Source organism: Taudactylus pleione, unplaced genomic scaffold, assembly GCF_031769625.1.
Source record: "Taudactylus pleione unplaced genomic scaffold, aTauple2 ptg000147l, whole genome shotgun sequence".
Classification (NCBI taxonomy): Eukaryota; Metazoa; Chordata; class Amphibia; order Anura; family Myobatrachidae; genus Taudactylus; species Taudactylus pleione.
The window spans coordinates 5,417,112-5,439,913 of record NW_028284549.1 but is presented as its reverse complement, the minus strand read 5'-3'; the positions used below and the strand labels follow the sequence as shown (position 1 = coordinate 5,439,913).

The following is a 22,802-nucleotide window of genomic DNA, read 5'->3' as shown; positions in this document are numbered from 1 at the left end:
TCAATTAGTAATTACTTAATATTGCCCCTTTAATATAAGTAATACGTCTCGCAATAAAATTAAACAATATTTTTTCCACTAATATATTAATAAAATAGTATTTCCCTCATAAGAGAATTATCAATGTAACAGTTTCTGAATTCTTGTGCAATATATAATAATTGCCTTCATTATACTGTAAGTGGATGGTTATTCCTCTCCATGTGACTGAGCAGATAGCTCAAACAACATGCATAAGAGCCATCTCCCCTGTTGCAACCACTTCATTTATTTGGATGTTTTTGATGGGATTTTTTTTGCACCTTTAGCCATCTGTCATGGTGCAGGTGATCATACCAGGCAGTGCCGTGTAGCTGAGGATCCCCTGCGTGGCCAAAGAGTGAGTCAGGGAGAGACCTGATTGCTGACTTCTGGCTCTGGATTTGAAATAAATGACATTTAGGATGTTTACTAGTTACAACAATAATGTGGGGAGTCTGGGGACATAGCATGTTCACTGTTTTATTTTACTGTGGTGGCACTCTCAAGGACCCTGCACCATTATAGTACCCATATCCCCTCTTCCCCCAAATTGTAAGCTTGCAAAACTAAAGTCCTTTCTACCTTCTGTCTTACATCTGTCTCTAGTCTTGTCCGATTTGTAACTAACCTAGATGTAGATGTTACCTAGATTATCCAAGTGGATGGTACCTTGCCAAGATATCAGGGGTATAGGATAGTGCCAAGGCCTACTTGCTAAGTTTCAGATCCTAGGCAAAGACTAAAGTACTTTTATAAGACTAGTACCAGCTCCTTGGCTCAGTATGGAGTCAGAACGTAAGCTCCTGCTCATTAGAAGACGTCTTGCTGGGCAGATTGGCACACTTAAGCTGGCCATACACCTGCACGACCAGCATACGTTCCGATTTAGCATCCGACTCCCCGGAGCTCCCTGGCAGTCCCGGCAGCATGTTTGTTGTTTTTCTTAGCACAGGATCTGTCGTATGATCGATCCTGCGCCTCACGCGCTCATTAGGGAAACAGTCATTGAAATGACTTGAATTTCCGCACGATGCATCGCATGAACCAAATAAACGGCACGATCTGCACACGATACGATGGAACATATGGGCTGCACATCTGATCATAAGATCCGATTATAGGAGCTGCGGGAGCGCACATCGGATCTTATCTTACTAAAATAATACACGATTTTCACAAGATCCATCATATGACTCATCGAAAATCGGGCAATTGGCCCAAAATCGTGCAGGTGTATGGCCAGCAGTACTGTATATTCACTGACCCAGCAGAAAAGTATCACTGGAAATTGGATTCAAAAGCTGACAGATGTAGGATGTCTCCCTCTGCAACAAATCCCATTACCCTTTGGCAGGATAGCCTGATAATGTTAGTGCTAAATCACCTGTATCACTGGTCTCTTACATGTATTTGTATTACGTTGTGTAACAGTGTGGTGTCTACAGTATAATGGGTGCAGGCTTTGTCAGTACTTACCCCCCCATCACCATACTTGTGTCCAGCGGTGCAATGGGCCTGACTCAGACCCGCTCCTAGCGCTCGCAAGCGGGTCGATGGCGGGGCAGTGCGGATGCCGCTGTACAGGCGTGAGCCCCATAGCGAGTGAATTTTCACTCGCTGCGGGACTCACTACAAGACGTGGCAGCTGTCAATTGTTATTGACAGCTCGCCCCATTTTGTAGGCGTGCAGGGGGGTTGGCTGGACAAACAGAGGTGTTCCTGAAGGAATGCCTGCCGTTTGTGGGCGGCTTTACTGACATCACCAGTGATGCCAGGAGTGAACTTCCTGCTCTATTAGAGCAGGAAGTTCACTGGGGCCTGCAGTGGACGAGGGTCTCGTCGCAAGCCCGATGGTTGCGATAATCGTGACCATCGCCAGGCTGCCCGCTAAAGCTGTGGGTGATCACCCAGAGCTTACCGAGCGGCCTGTGGGCCGATTACGAAAAAAAACAGCCCGCCCTGATTCAGAGCGAGCTCTCGCAAATAGCCAGCGCCTCTGGGCCAATGTCTGTAGAGAGATGGCACCTACTGTAGCAAGTAAAGACACTTTGTTGAGTCTTTGTTCTCTTCTTTGAGACCTTTCCAAATACAGTATATGACTGAAGAGATGGCACCGCCTGGTACAAATGTGTGTGTGTTTGGGGGGGGGGGGAGTGCTGCACGACGGCCAGCCCACCACTGCAAACAGCTCCTTATAGCACTTAACACACCCTTGCCCCCACCCCTTGTAATTTTTGCATATACAGGCCATGGATTTGCCCCTTGAGGAGAGGACAAATACTTGTTTTACCATTTTCAATGAACCCTACGGCAGGTCCTCTTTGAAAAACAGATGGATAGCAGCGCTACAGAGCGTCTGGCATTATACATAGGACGTATACTGGAATGTATATATTTGAATGTGCTTCTTCGCAGAGAACGTGGCTTGTGCTGATGGCGGCATTATTAAACGGGAGGGTAAAAAACAACAGAGCAGCGTGAAAGTACACGGCAAGCCCACGCGCCATCATTATATCACTCACCTGTGGCCTTGCTGTTTCCTGATAAAAGATTATTCTTGGTGAATGAGATGTCTTTATGAGAAGCCAGGAAAAGGACCACCTCCCCCTTCTCGTTCTTTATCGGAACAATATCCAGGAGACACCAGAATGAGCCACCTGCAAATAGAATAACAGGTGTGAGAGAGGATCTTTCCTTGTGTGTAGGAGAATTAGGGTTCTATGTACTACGCCTTGGAGAGACATAACGTGGTTGGCGATAAAGTACCAAGCAATCAGCTCCTAACTGTCACTTTTACAGGCTGTGTTTGAAAAATGACATTTAGGAGCTGATTGGTTGGTACTTTATCTCCATCTACGTCATCTCTTTCCAAGGTTTAGTATAGGGGTGGGCAATGAGCGGCCCCCAGATGTTGTAAAACTACATATCCCAGAATGCCCTGCCACAGCTTTGCTATTTGGCCATCCTAGAAATGTTGCTATACATGCTGGGATTTGTAGTTTAACAACAGCTGGAGGGCCACTATTTGCCCACCCTTGGTTTAGTACATAGACATCTTAAGTTTATTCTACATACATATTGCAGGTGAGTGCTTCAGATTCCAACACTCCCAATGATGTGTTTTTTTCCTCACAATGAGATCATAGGAGATCAGGGTGAATATGTTATAGGGTGCGATTTCCATAAACCGGTGCAATCTCGCCAATTAAGCCTGTTGATTTAAAGCGGTAATCATTTAATAGGCAAAACCAGGTTGGTTTAGCCTTTTAAGTTATGGCCGCTTTAAATCTACAGGCTTAATAAGTGAGATTGTGCTTGTTTACGGAGTTTACATCCTATCACCTACACCCCAAGATCTGCTAATTATTGCTAAGTATGTGCTACTGTACATAACAGCTTTAGTTGTAAGATTCAGCAGGCCTGTTATGACCATAAGACTATTCCCAACACTTTACATTCATACATACACTTGTTATCCCGGCTTATAGCTAGGTCTGTCATGTTCCCCTTACACAAATCTTTGCTATGTCCATGGTCTACATTACAAATCAGGACCTGAAAACTGTGACTGGGAACACAGCGGATTTGCTAATGATTATATTAGACATAAATGTTTCCATTTCTTTAGCTCAAATTTAACTTTGAGAATTCTGGCTGTTTCTTACCATTCCATCTATCTTACTAATGCGTTTTTACCAGAGCATGCCTAATATCTATAATTCAGTGTCCTCTTAGCTATGAAATTGGGATGGTTTGCAGGAAATTATTGCTACATTGAATATTCCCTCCAGACGGATACAAATGTTTTAGACACATTCGTTACAGTTTTGTCACATTACATAATTTGACCAAAGGCCACTTTCCTAACTGTGAATCCAAAATGAAGCTGTTTTGTGTACTATGGTCTAGGACAGGGATGGGGAACCTTGTTTTGCCCAGGGCCATTTTGATATATATAACATTATTTGTGGGCCTGGTGCAGGCCACGTCCCCTCAATGTGACATCACACGGGGCGGGGCCACAAACGCCGGTGATTACAGCAGTGCTGTTAGGGCAGCGGTGTGACTGCCTGAAGCGACATAAGGGCACTGCAGGCGGCACTGCTGCATAATTTCTGGCTACACGGTGCCATTCTAGGCAGTTGAGGCTAGCAGAAAAAAGGTCAGAGGGCCAGACCAAATGATTCCGCGGGCCTTATATGGCCGCCAAGCCTGAGGTTCCTCATCCCTGGTCTAGGATTTGCAGGGACAGAAACTATATAACGATATTCTGTACAGACACGCAGTGGAAGGTTAGGCTACAGGATGGGAGGGTTATGATTAGGATGCTGCGGCGTACGGTTAGGATTGGATCTGCGGATCCTGCAGAGTAATAAGTATCATTACTGATGTCAGTGGGGCCGGCTTCAGATGGTAGGCGTTCCCATGGTAACGCCTCCGTCTGGCAGCCACGCCCCCAGCATGCCCACCAAAGGGGGCGTGCTGTCAATCAACATCGACAGCACGCCCCCTTTGGTGCGAGACCAGAGCGACGGAGCGTCCTTTGCGTCCTTTGCTCGCGAGCGGGTCTGAATGACCCCCTTAGGCAGGAACCCAAATATAGCCCATTGTGGCATAAAGGGAACATGATTAATTAGGCTTACTATATTATCCCTTTAAATGGGGACACTCATGGATTATACAGGTTCTCTGGCTCATTAAAACCAGGTGAAATCCAGACAGCCAGCCACAGAACCTGTGTAATCCATGTGTCCTGGTTTAATGGGATAGTATGGTAAACCTATAATTAATCCATACTCTCTCTGCAGCCTGCTTCCCTCCTAACCAGAAACGCCTAATTATTGGGCAATTCCATAGGGAATGGTACAATTCTGCATTATGGTGATAGCATTTGGGACATCTGTGCGACGAAGCCAGTCCCATAAGAAATTGTCTATGGGGAGAAAGATGTTCTACGAATTACACTGTAAAATAGATCTTGGTATATACTTGAAGACAGAAGTTTGCAGGAGATATTGAGGAACCGCAGTCCGCAGGAGATTCTGGGTAGAAAGAGCAGGAAAGTGGATGGAGCCACTGAGAGTTAATGTTATTTTAGAAAAAAAAGAGAAAAAAATATTCCTTTTACATTTCCAATCTTTAATTAAAAAAATGGCCCCACTTCAATCAGCACCAGGGGACGGATCATCGCTAGAAATTTTGCATGTTACTACAAATGTTAAGCAAATGGAATGCTAATTTAGTCTGTTGGAGAATCAGCCTTATGTAAATGTGGATTTTGGATCTCCTGGGTGACAGAATTACATATTTAACAGACTCTTTATATTTTCCCTTGTCAGTTTTATTAAACAAATGCAGTTGCGGGCTATAGTTTTATTCCAGCACACCCAAGTGACTGCAAAGCACAGAAACCAATGGAAAATACAGAAATGCTGCAATGTTAGTAGGAGCAGAGTACATATTATATACAGTAGTACCTCTTACTGCTCATGATATCAATATATCTCCCCTCTCTTCAGGCATCTGGGGATTTATTTATGAAAACATTGAAAACACGTTACGGCTATTCCCTATCTATTAAATGGTCACCGCTGGCTATAGCCGACTGTCATTAGAGTTGGGTGTGATATAATGAATCGACAGTAATTAAATCGACAGTCAATAGGTCAACAGGTACAACATGCTGCCAGACAAATGGTGGACAGGGTGAACCGGTCAACAGGTTCAAATGGTCAACACAAAAATGCCTGACACCTTTTTTTAATTAACCCTAATCCGAACCCTCCCCCTAGTGCATAACCGTCCTCTAGATGGCCTAAACCTAACAATGTCTAACCCTCCCCAGAGTGTCTAACCCTAACCCTCCCCCTAGTTCCTAAACCAAACCCTAGTATAACCCTAACCCTCCCACTAGTGCCAACCCTAACCCTCCCCTCCGGCAGCCTAACCCTAACCCTCCCACTAGTTCCTAAACCTAACCCTAGTCTAACCGTCCCCTTAGTGCCTATCCCTAACCCTCCCTCTAGTGCCTAACTCTCCTCTCCGACAGCCTAACCCTCCACAAGTGCCTAACCCTAACAATTTTGAAAAACCATAAAAACAGATGTCGACCATTATTGTGTTAATTTGAATATGTCAACCTTTTAACCCTGTCAACCTTCTGCGCTGTCGACCTTCTGTCCATGTCGACCTGTTGCCTGTCCACAAATCTGGTGTCAACCTATGACTGTTGACAATCTATTGACTGTCGATCTTCCATATGGATACCAGCAGAGTTGGCATGCCTACCGTCCCACCTCTTGAGTAACTTGGGCAGCCTGGGGGTTAGAAGACATGAATTGTATTGCATTGCTTCATTGTGGCCTCACACCCCACTGGACAATGCGTGAGCAGCAATGGGCAGGAGCATGATGAAGCGATCGCGGAGCTGTGCCCTCCCACGCATCAGACATGGATAAATAGAGGGGGCCAGTAAACGCCATAAAGTATGCATCCAATGTGGCTGGTGAAGCTATGAGTTCAGCCTTACCACAGCCAGACAGTATAATCGGGACACTCAGGACCTCATTCAGAGTCGGTTGTAGCGACCGCACGGGCGTACGCCACCGATGTTCGCTAAACTGCGCATGCTTAAAGTTCGCAATGCGCGTGCGCAAACTATCTGCTACGATCAGAAATTTCTCTCTCCTTGAACACAGCCAGGTCGGTAGTTTGAGTGACAGAATGAGGCGTTTGTGGGTGGTAACAGGGGAAGGTGCTTGAAAACGGGGGAGTGGAGATCCGAACGCAGGCGTGCCTAATTATGCGAACAGCGTTTTATGGGAGTGCATAATTAACAAAGTAGTGTCATAGCACACGTGACAGGGGAGGTTTTTACACTGAAATGATCGTAGAGCTTAAGAGAGGGTATGGTCAACCTTAAGCTCTACGACCAGTTCCGATGGTTCCTGATGGTCTCGATTAATCCTTATATGCCCGGAGATGACGTGTAATGCGTACGAGAAGGGGGCTTATTTTTTTGTCTTCCGGCCGCTTCCTCCCCTTTGTTGGCCAGCTACCGATCCGATCTTAAGGACGCAACTTGCGAGTGCATCATCTGCATATCCGGCCCCTTTTCCCGTACGACCGTGCGGCCGCAACGACCGACTCTGAATGAGGTCCTGAGTGTTACTGAGCAGCTTGCACGATAATTGTAAATAGTGACAATACAATTATTTCCAATTGCTGCAATAAGAGGAACTATAAAATCTTTGGTACCACCACAAACTAGTAAACAGGACCTATAACCAAAGGGTGGCAATGCCCAGACCAGATCTCATAATTGTGATCTATGCATCATAGGTATACAGTACATGCCAACATTCCATGTTGGAAATACGGGAGGTGAAAGGTGTTGGGGGAGGGAGTGGCACCATGAATCCGGTCATTGCGGCCTTGCCCCTAACTGCTCAATGCACTATTGTGCCTTGAGCACACACACGCACGCACGCACGCACGCACGCACACACACACACACACACACGCACACACACGTGTTGGGATCCAGTCAGTAGTGCATCATGGCCTTACCCCTCTAGCAGCAGGTAATCTCTCACAGGGGATTTGCCTGCTTTCTATAAAGTCAGATAGTTCTCCCCTTCTTATGGGTGCGTCCCTGAACCTCCAGCAGCGTCATCAATATTAATTGTTAATTGGTGTAAAAAAAAGTTTGTTTGTTTTTTTTCTGACAAGGCAATATATATTATTTTATGATGTGGGCATCATTTATAGAGCCATAAAATAATAAATGTTGGCCCTGTCTGAAAAACTTTTACCTTTTTACATCAATTAACATTGCTTTTTAATATTAGTAGTAATATGTACTATTGCTCTCTTAATAAAATTAAACATTCATTTTGCCCCTAATATGTGAATAACAAACTTAGGGCCTGATTCAGAGCCGGACGCTCTGACCAGAGCGCTCGCTCTGAATCAGGGCCCTCCTCCATGAAAATGGAGCGGCCTCCTGGCCGCTCGTATAGCTGTGGGTGACCACCCACAGCTTATGCGAGCGGCCAAAAAGATGGTCGCGATGGTCTTGACCATCGCGACCATCGGACTTGCGACGGAGACCCTGCGGTAGGGTCTCCCTGCCACAAGCCCTGGAGTGATTTTGGCTCTATCAGAGCCAAAATCACTCCCACTGACATCACTAGTGATGTCAGTGGGGCCGGCTTCAGACGGTAGGCGTTCCCATGGGACCGCCTCCGTCTGGCAGGCACGCCCACCAAAGGGGGCGTGCTGTCAATCAACATCGACAGCACGCCCCCTTTGGTGCGAGACCCGGAGCGATGGAAAGCCCGTCGCTCCCCGGGTCTCGCGCATGCGCACGACGGAGCTCCCTCCGTCGTGCGCATGCGCAGTGGGGAACATCGACCCACTTGCGAGCGTACTGCCGCTCGCGAGTGGGTCTGAATGACCCCCTTACCCCATAAAAAAAAAATATTTGTGTACTACTGTTCCTCACCTGCTGATTGGCCAGAATGATTCACGGATTTATGGTGTTTTGTGACTTTTTTTTACTCTTTAGTCTACTCTAAACCAATAGCGGCCAATCAGACAAGTTCTTTCTTTGCACTATACAGATTACAGCTAAATGCTATTTTGTTGCCATGGCTCAGAACAAATTGTGTCCTTAATGAAATGCTAGTAATTATTCCTTGATTGCCCTTGACCTTACTCGCTTGCTGCCTGTCTTGACCTGCCTGGGACCTGATTATTCTTCTGGATTACATTTGTTTGTGTAACAGCCTGATGGATACTGACCTTATGTTTTGCATCAGACTATTCTTCGCAATTATGATTTTCTCCTGGTCCCCGCTGAGCTTTGAGTTTCTGACCTTGCAGAGGGTTCTGCCTGTTACTGCTACTACTGTACTCCTCGGGCTCATGTGTAAGTCCTGGGAGGAGCAGAGCACCGGTGATGAGGGACCATTATCGGTGATATAAGCATGCCAGCCCAGTCCCATATTAGTCCCAGCAGAGGTAAATATGCTATAAAGGGCTGGATGATTTCTGCCTTCCAATGTGTGTTCATAACAAACCCATAGACAGCTGAAATAACAATCATTGCTCCGCCAGTCCTCATTACCAAAGGGACAATGGAGAATATCTGCACATATTTGTATTTTATTTACTCGCCTACATTACAATAAATATTCGTACAGCAGCTTTCTCCATCAAGTAGGGATTTTACAATCAGCACTTTACAAATCCTATTCTATGCAAGAAACACCTATAAAATCACCTAAACACCACACCGCCATGTCTGCCACACATCAATAAACATTTTCATATGCTGTAAAGAGGACGAGGATGAGAGTGGGAACACATTTTTCTGGACCTTTTATACCAGAGTTGCCGACTTCTAGCTCCCTCCTCTCGGGAGGGAGCTGTCGGGCATCCTCAGCAGGGGTCACATCAAAAGGGGGCGTGGCCTGGAACATGACACATCAACGGGGCGGGGCCTGGTCGTGACAGCGCGATCGCGTCATCACGGCCCTGCCCCATCTTCGCAATGCCGATATAAATGAAATTGTGAAGCAGGGGGTGGGGCCACAATAACGCAATTCAGCGCGAATCGCGTCACTGGCCCCCCCGCTGCCGGGGATTATACTGTATTTGCGGGGGGGCCAGATGGATCGCCGGGCACCGGGAGGCTTGCCTGCCTTTCCAGGGGGCCGGGAGCAGCACCCGATTTTCGGGAGGTTCCGGACAATTCGGGAGGGTAGGCAAGTATAGTTTATACTTGCTGTAAAAAAATATTTGATTACATTTTCAGGAGGGGTTTACATAGCGTTCTTCACTGAAGCCAGACACCCGTAGGTTAAAAGGAAGACTTTTTAAAAAAAAAAGTTTTCAATACAGTGTGCAAATACAGGTGAATTATGCATTTTTTAACTGGTGACTTTTCTCAAGATGTTGCAATAGAACATATTTACAATGTCTTAAGGCGCATATCTACTACACGATGAAAGAATGATTGAACGATAACGACATCGTTACCATTCAATCGTTCCTTATATTGTGCAATGGATATTGTGCCCACAGTGAACGATATGTCGCTCAGTGCAGGCACCCTCCCTCACCCCCAAACATGCACAACCTGACGATCTCGCATGTGCAGGCGATGACAGATGCCGACAACGACCAGCATGGTATTAATTACTGCACGATTAATGGACGATTGAATGATAACGATGTCGTCATAGTTCATTTTAATCGTGTAGTGAATTGCGCCTTTAGCAAGTTTTTGACATACAGATGATTCCACATACATCTGACTTCCTAGCGCGTTACATACCCCTTCTAGTTGCGCCGTGACTCATAAACGTTGAGCGTCTTTTCATGCGACTTGTTACTTTCAAATGCGTCTCATTCTCAAAGCGATGGGGAAATGCTACGCTGCAGTGTCCGTGGTTGTGACACTATAACGTAGCATTTCGCAGGCAAATACACCCGCAGTCGCACACGGAATATAGGCATGCCGCATCTCATTTTAATCAGCAGAATCAACTTATGCGTCCTACTCGCAATGCTTTGCGAATAAGATGCATTTGAAGGTAAAAAGTTGCACAAAAAGACGCTCAACGCTACAGAGACGCACGGAGATCACGTAATATGCTTACCGTGACTTGTAGCACACGGAGGTAAAATGTATGGAAAAATTTCATACCGCGATGCGACCCCCCCCTCCCCCTCATCACTCTAAGCACATCGCAGGGAGTCTCTGGCCTCCAATCAGAGGCGGCCGTACGGTCTACAAACGCACGGCCGCCTCGATGTTTTTCCAGTGCGCATGCGCACGAGGGAGCCGGCTCCTTCGTGCGCATGCGTGAGACCCGCTACGACCGACAGCGCCGGTCGTAGCGGGTCTCTTTCCAAAGGGGGCGAGCTGTCGATGTTGATTGACAGCTCGTCCCGTTTGGAAGGCGGGCCGGGGGGGTGGCAGCCCAAACCATGGGAAAGCCTACCGTTTGGGGGAGGCCCCACTGACATCACTAGTGATGTCAGTGGAGAGCTTCCGGCTCTGACAAAGCCAGAAGCTCTCCAGGGCTTACGACAAGTGAGACCCTACCCTAGGGTCTCGTCGTAAGCCCCGATGGTCGCAATGGTCTCTGACCATCATGACCATCACCCTAGCGGTCGTTAGAGCTGTGGGTGTAAACCCACACCCTAACAACTGAAACAGAGGCGGGCGGTCAGGATGCAAGCGGCCGCCCAGTTTCTGAGCGACCGCTTGCATCCTCCGACCGCCTCTGAATGAGGCCCTCTGTCCCTGCATGTGTAATACGATACATCCCCGCGCCATCATCGTACCCAGACAGCGTCGCAACTGCGATTATACATACATGGACCAAACAGAGAGCTGCGCGTAGGTTTGCCAACTTACACTCATTCAAATGAGCATAGATGCAGATTAAAGTGACCGTCCATATTTGGAGCTGTCTTGTGCCTACGGCATACGCCGTAAATGCGGGACTAGGTAAATTTTAGGGGACTGTTCTGTGGTCTGAACTTCCTTAATGTTAGGGGGAATGGCCTAGCAGCATCTCATCACCAAATACATGCCTAGCTCCGCCAGGGCCTCGCAATGACGATATGCGCACAGTTGGCTGATGTTGGAAGTACTGCACATAGGTCCTGATGGCTAGCATCTCTGAATCAGCCCCTCAGTGCGGTTATCTTGTACCTCCACGCCCTCATTATACAGCACCTGCAAATGGGCTCCCCCGATCTGCCGCGTGAAGCGATGCCAGTGCTGCACATGCACAACAAGCTCTGCTGGCGCAAGTTGTGTACAAACTATCAGGCGCACAAGTGAGAGGGGCACGACGAGCGCTTGTCTCCAACTCTGAATCACGCTCTGAGCTTGTGAATCTGCATTTCACTGTAAAATCGATGATGGTCATTTAGTTTTGCTGTGTGGTGTCACGTGATATCAGGGGTGTTTTAAGAGAGGAGGAGGCCCGTGTGCAGTGCAGACTCCGCACCGGCCCTCTCCTTTCTCTGGTGGTCCCGTGGTGCTGTAGATTCTAGCTTACTGCACATTCACGGGTCTCCGGGAAAATGGCACCTGTGCTGTTTTCCTGGGGGCCCGGAGAAGGGTGTGTGGCCTAACCGCGGGAGAGGGGGCAGGGGGCGGGAGAGGGGGCACTATGAGCCCCTCTGCCTGGTGTATAGCCAGTGGGGGGCGCAATCAGTGTGATTGATCCCCCACAGGCATAGGAGACTGCTGTGGCATATCAGCCGCGAGCAGTCTCCCAGTGCAGCCCAGCACACAACAGCGTGTGCTGGGCTGCTGTAATGTAAGAGGGTGGGGGGGGGGGCAGCGCCGGCCTAGGTCCCCCGCCGGGCCCCTCCAGCAAGCCAGGGCAATTAGTACCTGCTTCCCCCCCCTCTTGGGGCCCCTGTTTCTGGGAACAGCAGTACTACGCATGCGCGAGCTACTGGGAAAAAGGCCGCCGCCATTTTCCCAGTGATTTTTGCTGCTCTGCAACACCAGCCATGGGGCTATATGGGTGCAGGGTGTGCGATGAGGGCCACCCTGCACCCAGAGGCCCATGTGCCCAGCACACCCTGCACCCATTATAGATGCGCCCCTGCCAGATATGCCAGGTTCCAATGGCAAATGATGCAAAACTGCTCAGCCGAATAGGGAGCGTGGTGAATGCTTTGCAGACTTTATTTCCCGTCTCAGGTATGAGCAGAACGTGTTACAGAGCAACACAATAATTACAAACATTTATAACAACTTATTTGATCCTCAAAACTGAGCCTGCTTCCAATGATAAATAGAGGAGACAGGATGAGTAACTGTATTTATACTGCAGCTTATTGAGAAAAGAGAAGCAGACTTCTCTCTGTACACGGTGTGACTAATGGCTTAACCGTTCCTTTGTTGGGTTTCCCCGACCCTTTATTAGATACAATCTGTCTGCTCAGCGGTATACACACAAAACAAAAACATTTCCTATTGGCTACTGCATCTGTCACACCGTAACGCGGTCTCCTAAGGTTGCTCTTTGCCGTCTAGGGAAATGTACATAAACAACAACAATGACCTTGGCGCTAGTTTCACTCCTTTAGAGTCTCTACAATCGCTTCATCGCAAGATCCAGAGGAAATTTGTTCTCCCTTTGACACACTACTAGTTATAACAGCTGCATGTCCACAATACAAGGTGCGTGTGCACCCAAATGAAGAAACTAAATTTAAAACAGACAGATGGGACTACGCTCAGTAAAATTCAAATTGTGAGATGGCAGAGAGACATATAGAAGTCAGAGTTTCCAAAAAGATTTTGGTTTTAATCACATGTAAAAAATAAACAGCATAATACAAAATTACTAATAAGAGTACTGCTAAATTGTATACACCTGAACATCAATCCAGACCTAGCTTTTAGGTTTTCAATATGTGGTATAGAATGTTGTCCCACGGGAACATATCATAATAAAAATATGGGTGTTGTTCTCCTTAAGGCACATTAAAGTTCCTCAATAGACTGTTAGAGCTCCAATTGAAAAAAAGGCAATAATCCGTGAGAGATGGTATGCACAAGGATTAAATGCCCCATATATAGTGTCCGTCTCTCTACAGCAGGGGTGGGGAACCTTTATTCTGCCGAGGGCCATTTTGATATATATAACATTATTCACGGGCACGGTGCAGGCCACGCCCCTTCTGTGTGATGTCACACAGGGACTGGGCCACAATCGCCAGTGATTACAGCAATGCCTGGACCATCCTGAGGAGGCTCCGGGGAGCAGTAAGGGTAGCGGTGTGACCATCTTCAGCGTCCTAATGATGCTCCAGGCGGCACTGCTGCACAGATTCTGGCTGCAGGGTGCAATTCTAGGCACCCTACTAGCCAGATGAGACTAGCAGAAAAAAACTCAGAGGGCCAGACCAAATCATTCTGGGGGTCTTATACGGCCCCTGGGCCTGAGGTTCCCCATCCCTGCTCTACAAGATAAGAGACCTTTTGTGTGGTAATAAAGTAGCTCCTGCAGTATCACAGTGAAAGACAGCGTAGGGTATACCTGGTCAGCTGAGTTATCCCAGGTTAGCTTGAATCAGGTAGCCCTGCACCAGCAGTCCCACTCGGCTCCCGTGGTCTTCAGAGAGTCCGGCTGCACAATGTAACCTGGATCGACTGTGCGTGTAGCGGTGTACGGCGCATGTGCTTGCCGCGTCTCCTCCATTTGTTGGCAATTGGACCAAAGTGACACTCCAGTGTCTCAGTCACAAATCTGGGTGCTGTCTATGTAGAAGTTTTCTGACGCATTATAATGCGTCGTATCTGATATGACCGTGCCAGGCAAGTGGTTAATAATGCAGCAACTTTCGCCCTTACATATGAGGGCTTTAACAAAGAGTACGCTTTATCAGCCTCATATGTAAGGGCGAAAGTTGCTGCATTATTAACCACTTGCCTGGCACGGTCGTATCAGATATGACCACACCAGGATGGGCTTTCCCTGACATGGTCGTATCTGATACGACCAGTCAGAAATGCCCACTAGGCGGCTGAGGGAAGCTAATCTTCCTGCAGCCGCCTAGTGGGCACATCAGAGGGACCTTCTGGTCCCTCCGCAAGCATGGCTGCTTCTGAAGCGTGTCCCGATCACTGCTGGCCACAGTGTTCGAGCACCGTCGGCAATCCCCTTCAGTAAGGAACAGCAGCTGCGGCTGATAGCCGCTGTTGCTGCTATGTACCCTCCCGCTGCGGCTCCGGAACTAGCGGCGCCCCGCACACTCCCTCCGGCCTCAGCTCCAACTCTATATGTATATATATATATATATATATTATATATATATATGTATATGTGTGTGTGTGTGTATATATATATATATATATATATAATGTATATGTGTATATATAATATGTGAGTGTATATATATATATATATATATATATATGTGTGTGTGTGTGTGTAAGCAGGAGCAGTTATATATATACATGTATGGATTTTGAACACATACTGTATGTATATATCTGGGCCTGAATCAGGGCAGTCCTACCTATTATTGGAGCGGCCTCCTGGCTGCTCGCATAGCTGTGGGTGACCATCGGGCTTGCGACGAGACCCTGCAGTAGGGTCTCGCTGCCGCAAGCCCAGAAGCGCTTTTGGCTGTATCAGAGCCAAAAGCACTCCCACTGACATCACTTGTGATGTCAGTGGGGCTGGCCCCAGACGGTAGGCGTTCCCATGGGAACGCCTCCATCTGGGCAGCAACGCCCCCGGCACGCCCACCAAAGGGGACGTGCTGTCACTCACCATCGACAGCACGCACCCTTTGGTGCGAGACCCATAGCGACGTCTTGGCCATCGCTATTCGGGTCTCGCGCATGCGCACGACGGAGCTCCCTCCGTCGTGCGCATGCGCACTAGGGCACCATCGACCCGCTTGCGAGCGGGTCTGAATCAGGCCCTCTGTTCGTTATACTATATATCGATAGATATTGCAGAGCCTCTGATTAGGGATGGCAACTGGCCATTGATGGTTTGTAAACCATCGATGGTCTGAGGAAACCACCAATCGATGTTTAGGAAACATCGGCAGTTGTGGTCTACACAGATCTCAACCAATAGCTAAACAATTGATGGCTTCTTCTAACCATGGTTGAACCATCGATGGTACAGCTGTCAATGGCCATCACTACAGTATAACAGAAAAACTGCTATTTTTATGGTATACTGTGTTTTAAAAAAAATATTTTTTTTAAAATAAAATAGTGATGGATAAGTTGAAATTATGTTCTTGACCTAATTCAATCATAAAAGAAACCGACAATTTTGGAGCGGTTTTTGGAAAAAGAATTCGTCAGTTAAGTGGTTAAATAAATAAATGAATAATTGGGGAAAACAAAGCATAGTCCACCCAAATGTAAACCCAGCACTTGCACTTCAGCCTAGGCTAGGCTAGGAAATATCGGTAGGGGGAACAAAGAGCTGGGGGTCCATTATCAGCAGCAGGGCTGTAACTAGGGTAGTGTGGCCGATGCCATCGCACAGGGCACCACAGGTCAGGGGGCGCTGTTTGGACCAGTCAAATTTCTGTTTATTATCATTCTTGCTTGTAGCTTCCTCTTATTTCATCCCCAGCATCTCCTGGCCTCTCATATCTCCGCCCTGGCCCTTCCCCATGAAGCCATGGCCCTTTTTTGGGTGTATTATGTCCCTTTGAAAAATAAGGGGGGCACCAATGCTCTTTCTGGCACAGGGCACCAAAAAGTCTAGTTACGGCTCTGATCAGCAGGCAGTACCAGCCAAAGCTGGTGCAGATGTATGACGCAGTGAAAAGATTGGAGAAGTGTGCCAGTGGAGAAGTTGCCCACGGCGATCAATCTTGAGGTTGCATTTATTAAGTACACTGTATAAAATGATAGGTATAACTGATTCGTTGCTATAGGCAACTTCCCCACTGGCACACTACTCCACTCTGTTCCCTGCTTCATCCATCTACCCCCGTGTGTGGTTCTCGCCCCATAATGCCAACCAGCCCTTAGCTGGTCAGAACGGGGCAGTACTTGCACACTGTGGGCCTGATTCACACGGATCGCTATCCTGCTTATATGCATGCAATGCAGTTGCTAATATCAGCGGTGATATGTAAATGCTTGCATTCGCATTGCGATCGCAGCCTGACATAAGGACCCCCACTTCCCCTTACTCACATCTGTATACTTTGACAACATAGAGAAACAATCGGTAACATCGAGTAGCATCGGACAATTAATGAAGCCCAGACCTTACTCAGGAATTGCTTACTTCAGCGCACAATATGAGGCCTCAGGCGGCGTCTGTTTTCGCAGTGACTAAGTTATGTATGCCCATGCAACGGCGTTTACATGCACTGGCACGCCTGTGTTCTCCTGACCACCCCCCCTCACTACCCACAAACGGCACTGCCTGTCAATCACTCTGCCATGGGTCTTGCGTATCCTCTGTGATTGCTGTCCCGATCGCAGTGGCTAGTTTGCGCACTGTGATGCATAGCCATGCGCAGTACGCAACAATCGACCCATTGCGTGCGTATAAGCAACTGCGATCCTTGCTGAATCAGGCCCTGTGACAAGGTCCTTTCTTAAATACTCTTTCATACTCCCTCATATTCTGCTTTAATATTCCCTCTCATCCATAGGGATGGGGTCCCCTTCAGTCCATGTAAGCATCCCAGGAACTGAACAAAAAAAAAAAATCCAACAATATATTACACAGCTCAACTACCCCTAAGAATGACACTTGGTTAATAACATCTCACTCCTGGGCCGGGATGTACTAAAGGAAAAATGCAGTAAAAACCCTGTTTTCGGGGTTTTTACCGCATTTCCATATGTACTAAGCCCCGGCCGCACTTTTATCGTTGCAGAGGGTAATGCCAGATAAACCTGGCGTTACCCTATAGAAGCCTACGGGCTTCTTACCGCAACCCGCTATTATTCTATTACCAACCGAGGCTGGGGTGCTAGTGCTGGTTTTTACATTTGGGGGACATTTTGCAGTTTTTTTTTGTTTCAATTACTTCTTTATTTACATTTTTTTTAACATACAGTAACATATAGCGCCAACATACAGCGCCAATGCAGCAATCTCACCGACCGGAGGCAGCTCTATTTTTTCACAACTTTTTTTTTGCCGCATTTCCGGCTATTACATCTGACGACTTATATGTTTTACAGTTATCGGGACGGCGACAAGATGGATTCTGTTCAGCTTTCTGATGACAACCCGTTCATTCGCATTGTATTACATCTAGTGACTTGCGATTCACCAGAAAATCAACGGAATCAGGAAATTTAGAAGCTATTGGCTATCATAAGTATTAATCATCAAAAACATCCAGGTTTATTAGAATGCACGTCAAGTAAATTTGACCATAAGCGCTTATAAAGGTCATATTTGGAACACTGAGGGCCCCATTAATTAATGATGCGTAACCCCTTTAGTGCTCACTAAAGGGGTTATGTCATCATTTCTATATTCAACAAACATCGGTAATTAAGATTACCGCTGCTTGTCACAGCATCGTTCTCACTATCAATGGGGACCTGGCACTGCCGTTCCGGCTTCAGTGAAACCTTCCAGGCATTGCCAGGGCCCCGTATCATGCACATATGCAGACAGGCCATCGTGCATGCAAATTACACAGGAACCCGTCGCTGGCAGCGTTAGGCTGCCAGCAGCCGCATTGATGACCTTGCAGACGAGGAGGACTTTGCTGGACCTCGCCGGAGGGGTAAGTATTGATAAATACTAGTGGCATTTTCCTTTGTATCACTGTGATACTAAACGAAAAAAAATGCTGCAGGTATTTACGTTCGTTCATAAATGGGGCCTTCATACAGACATTTAATACAGGCTTGCCTACCCTCCTCATTTGGCCGGGAGCCTCCCGATTATCGGGTGCCTCTCCCGGCCCCCCGGGAAGGCAGGCAAGCCTCCCGCAAGCCGCCATCCCTCCCTACCCCCCTGCAGAGTTACTAGCAAAACTCCCGCCCCCCGCTTTACAATGCCGTTTACTCTGGCATTGTGAAGAGGGGGTGGAGCCACGATGATGTGATCTCACGCCCCCCCAGTCCGCACTGGCCACGCCCCCGCAACAGCATTATCGTGTGGCCACGCCCCCCGCTGTAAGCTGACATTCAGCCCGTGGGAGGGAGATGAATAACGGCAAGTATGATTTAATATTGCAATGTAAGAAGCGATCCGTTTGCAAAGGGTTTGAGAAGCGCAATCACTTATAAGTCGCTACAAATCCGGAGAGTCTGTTATATTCCAGCCCAGGGGCCTCTGTAAGGATAAAGCCTATTCCAATCATATGGGCCGGTAAATACTGTCCAAACCACTTTAATGAAAAATTGTAATTAAGAAGACGGGTACATTTCTCTCATTATGAGAATAATGAGCCTGATTCCGGGATTTACGCAATGCCGATATTTACACAGATCGAGCGATTGTTAGCCATTGCGCATGTGCAAAAGCCGCACTGCGCACACGCAGCGATTTTATTGCGATCGCGCACGCACAGAGGTTGACTCACAAAATAAGTGACAGATAGTCAGCGTTTGGGTGAGGTCACGGTTGTGGCTAGGCAAACGCAGGCATGTCGGGACTATTTAAACTCTGCATTATTGGGCGTGCAAATTACCCATTGCGATCACATTCGCAGCATGAGAGCTCTCTGCGTGTCAGGAGAGCAGCAGTGTTCGAGGCCGGTCAGACCTGCTGCATGACTGCTCAACGTGCGTCGATGTTACCAATGTTTACGCTGTTGCACGTCACTGGACGGCTATGAGAAGGCAGCAGCGGGCGTCCCTATGCTGTGCTTTGGAAGACAGCATATTTTAGTAACTTCGGTCTGTAAGAGATATATATCATGTTGACATTTCATCAGAGTCGATATGATGACTGTTGACATGCTATGAATATCAAAATTATGACCAGGGCCAGCTCGAGGGGGAGCCGCGACTTGTGCAGAACGGGACTTAGGCGGACGAAAATGGGGGCGTGGTCTAATTACCATAGGTCACCCCACCTAAATGACGTTATTTGGGGGCGTGCCCATTTGGCACGCCTCCACTTAACGTCAGGCAGGGGGCAAGCCCAGCACTACGTCAGTAGCTGGTCTGCCCCCAGCCCTTTTCCTGCACTGAATGGATGCCGCACGCCATTCCTCTTCTCCATGGCCAGCACCACCGCACAGCTGCGGGGGTGGAGGTGCCCAACCTCCCGCGGGACACTTCGCCCTGCGGGGGGACAATTGGGGCAGTGCCCGATAAATGGGACTGTCCCGCTGAAATTGGGAAATGGTTGGGAGGGGTGTACCCTCTATGGGGAGGCGCCACTGTTCGACAACACTGGTCCAAGTTGCCTCGAACCTGCGCTGATTATGACCCTGTTGAATTACGAATGTCGACATGTAACACATCCTAACCCTAACCCAGGCTGCGTATCTAGCATGGGTGCATGGAGTGTGGTGCAAGCAGGCCCATGGGTCCAGGGGTTCCCTGTGCCTCAAACCTTGTGCCCGGGGCGGACCATTGTGATTATCCATACAATGCCCCCTAACTCATATTGCCATCATTATGGGGATATATTTGGAAAGATGGCTCCGCACTGAAGCTCAGTGAGGACTCTAGTCCTCTACTACAGGCTACACTCTCTTATACACCTGACTCATCATTCTGAATACCTCGTCGGAAAGATGGCGCCACCACCAGGACCAGGTGTTGGGGAAGGAGAGCACTGCACACGGTCCCCGGTGCCCAAAGCCACCGTTGTTTGTATCCCATAAGAAATGCGCGTGTCTCACGTGTTACATTTCACCATGCACGTGTCTCACGTGTTATATTTCACCATGCGTGTGTCTCACGTGTTACATTTCACCATGCACGTGTCTCACGTGTTACAGAGCACCATGGTACAAGTTTTATTATTTATTATTATAAACTCCCTATCGGCAAAAAAAAAACTTAACTAAAATAAAGAGACAGACCAAGTATATGCGGTAAAATAAATGGTCAGCTTTATTTATTTTACAATCAGAGTATGGTGGAATAAGAAAGAACGGCCAGTTATCTGACGCCCCACTTGACTTAAGCAAGGATGTAATGCACTCACTGAAAAGGGCCACTATCCCAATTCAAGTGTAAGATTGATGTAAAAACTTGCAAGGGCTGATATCCCTCTCTGGCAAGTTAGACGGTATCCAGCCCCCATCCCAATGCACTATTATTAGCCCACTCCGACGAGAGGAGCCGCTGACCCCAGTAGGGTAACAATCAGCCTAACCAGTGCATTGAAGGGTGCGCACATCCAATTACTGCAGCAAGGTGGACGCTTTATATAGACTGACGTTCTTTCCCGCCCTTGAAATAAAGCCGACACAAGACACAAAAGGAAAATTGGGGGAGGGAGGGTGGGAGATCAAGTTCAAAAGAGGCAGAGTAACTCTACAGACCTACCCACACTCCTACTCACCACACCCCTTAACACAAACACTCACTAATCCTTTCCTAATGCCAACCTGTCCATCATAAAACTACCACACCCCTTCCTAACTTTATTAACTCCACGTATTCCTGCCTAGGGGTTTAAATGCCCTCTGATCTATACGAACCTCGGTTATCTTTTTAGTGTTTCCTGCCATGTGCCGCTCTTCCCGTGCCGCGGTGTGAGGCTTATGGAAGGTAACGATCACAGCCGATACCCGACTTTGAGTTGTGATATTCCCTTATGTCCTATATCTTTATGCAGAGCAGCGTTATTTATTAATATGCTTGTCAGACAGTAGTCAGGAGAAAGTAAAAAGGTTTAAGATCTTTGAGAACATTACCGCTACAGTCCTTTCATTGGTAGCTCACCTTAGCACCAGTCTGAGATCTGACGGATATCAGAGAAAGCAGCGGCCCTACCAATTCCTGCAGGAGCCATGAAGCCGCTATTACGTGTACAATGCACATCACGGGCTCCGCCATTTTTGATGGCTCTGGCGGCCTCCACAGTTTTAGCGGTTGGGTTTTAAAAAAAACGAAACAAACTACCATTATTGTTTTTTTTTTTTTAAATGCAAAGTATAATTATAAAACACAATAAAAACAATTATAGCACACGTCAGCTTGCTTCGTTCCATGCACGAGAACAACGAAAATGGCTTTCTTTTCTAATGAGTTTTTAATTAAATTCTAAATCCAGTAATGAAGGAAAACTGCAGTTCTTTTTTCTTCCATCTTCGGCTTTGAATGACTACTGCGCCATTAACCACTTAACTGCCGATTTTTTTCCGTCAAAACCGGTTAGAAATTGTCGAGCCCGCGTGAGAGTCCGGGGAGTCAGCGGGGATCCGTTCTGCACATGTGTATAACGGATTTCTCTTTAAAAACACAGCGAGGCGGTGCGGTCGCAGCCCTTTACGACCACGTCAGTTAAGTGGTTAAAGCTGCACCAACACTTAGGTAAAAGCTTTTCCTAACGTACAAGAGAACCTGCAAATCAATAAAGTTTTCCTTCTAATAATGACAACGGAAGTTTCTTTTCGAACAGGTGGACCAATCACAAGTTGCAATCTGTTGACAGTGCCTTGGGATTGGTCCTGCTGTGAGCCCACCGACCCTACAACCTCATTGCTTGGGCAGCAATAGGGACGGTGGTCCTGGAAAGAGGGCAGCAGGTAGCGGTAGTGTAATATTATGTAGAAGTTGCTCTGTATAACACGTGCACTAAACAAATATACCAAAAATGTCAGTAGCTTAACAGAACTGAAGAAACCCAGATAGAAGTTGTCATTGTGAGCAGAGACTTTGCTTTCTCAATGCATTGCAGAAAGGCTTCTCAGGTCAAAAACGACAGATAACATTGAAGGACATCTTGTACCCAACTGTACAGCTAACATAATAACACTGTCAAGCATCCCAAATTAAGGCCCCCATACACGGTGCGATTTGCACACGATGCGATCTAGTATGCAATCGCCCTTGAACTCTCTCCGGCAGCTGAAGTGAACGATGTACAGCAAAAGCTGCACGATGTTCACCTAATCTATCGTGCACGATCTATTCATTTGCATAATCATTAGATCGAGTGTGACATGACACAGATGCATGTAGCACGGACCAGGGAGATCCATGCTACATGCATCTGTGTCAGTGAGACCCATCTGTGTTGCTGGGGTAAAAAAAAAAAAAAAACTGAAATGTTTCTGCAAAACCATTTGATTTACGACGATGCCGGAAA

At 47.4% G+C, this 22,802-nt stretch overlaps 1 protein-coding gene across 1 annotated transcript in view; it reads right to left on the bottom strand.

Moving 5' to 3' along the window:
* LOC148522333 (voltage-gated delayed rectifier potassium channel KCNH8-like) overlaps positions 1 to 22,802 on the bottom strand; it is a 467,010-nt gene that overhangs the window by 163,547 nt on the left and 280,661 nt on the right. Inside the window, exon 3 of the mRNA XM_088474145.1 lies at positions 2,544 to 2,678. Within this exon, the coding sequence (XP_088330271.1) occupies positions 2,544 to 2,678 (135 nt within the window). The remainder of the gene's footprint in view (positions 1 to 2,543; positions 2,679 to 22,802) is intronic.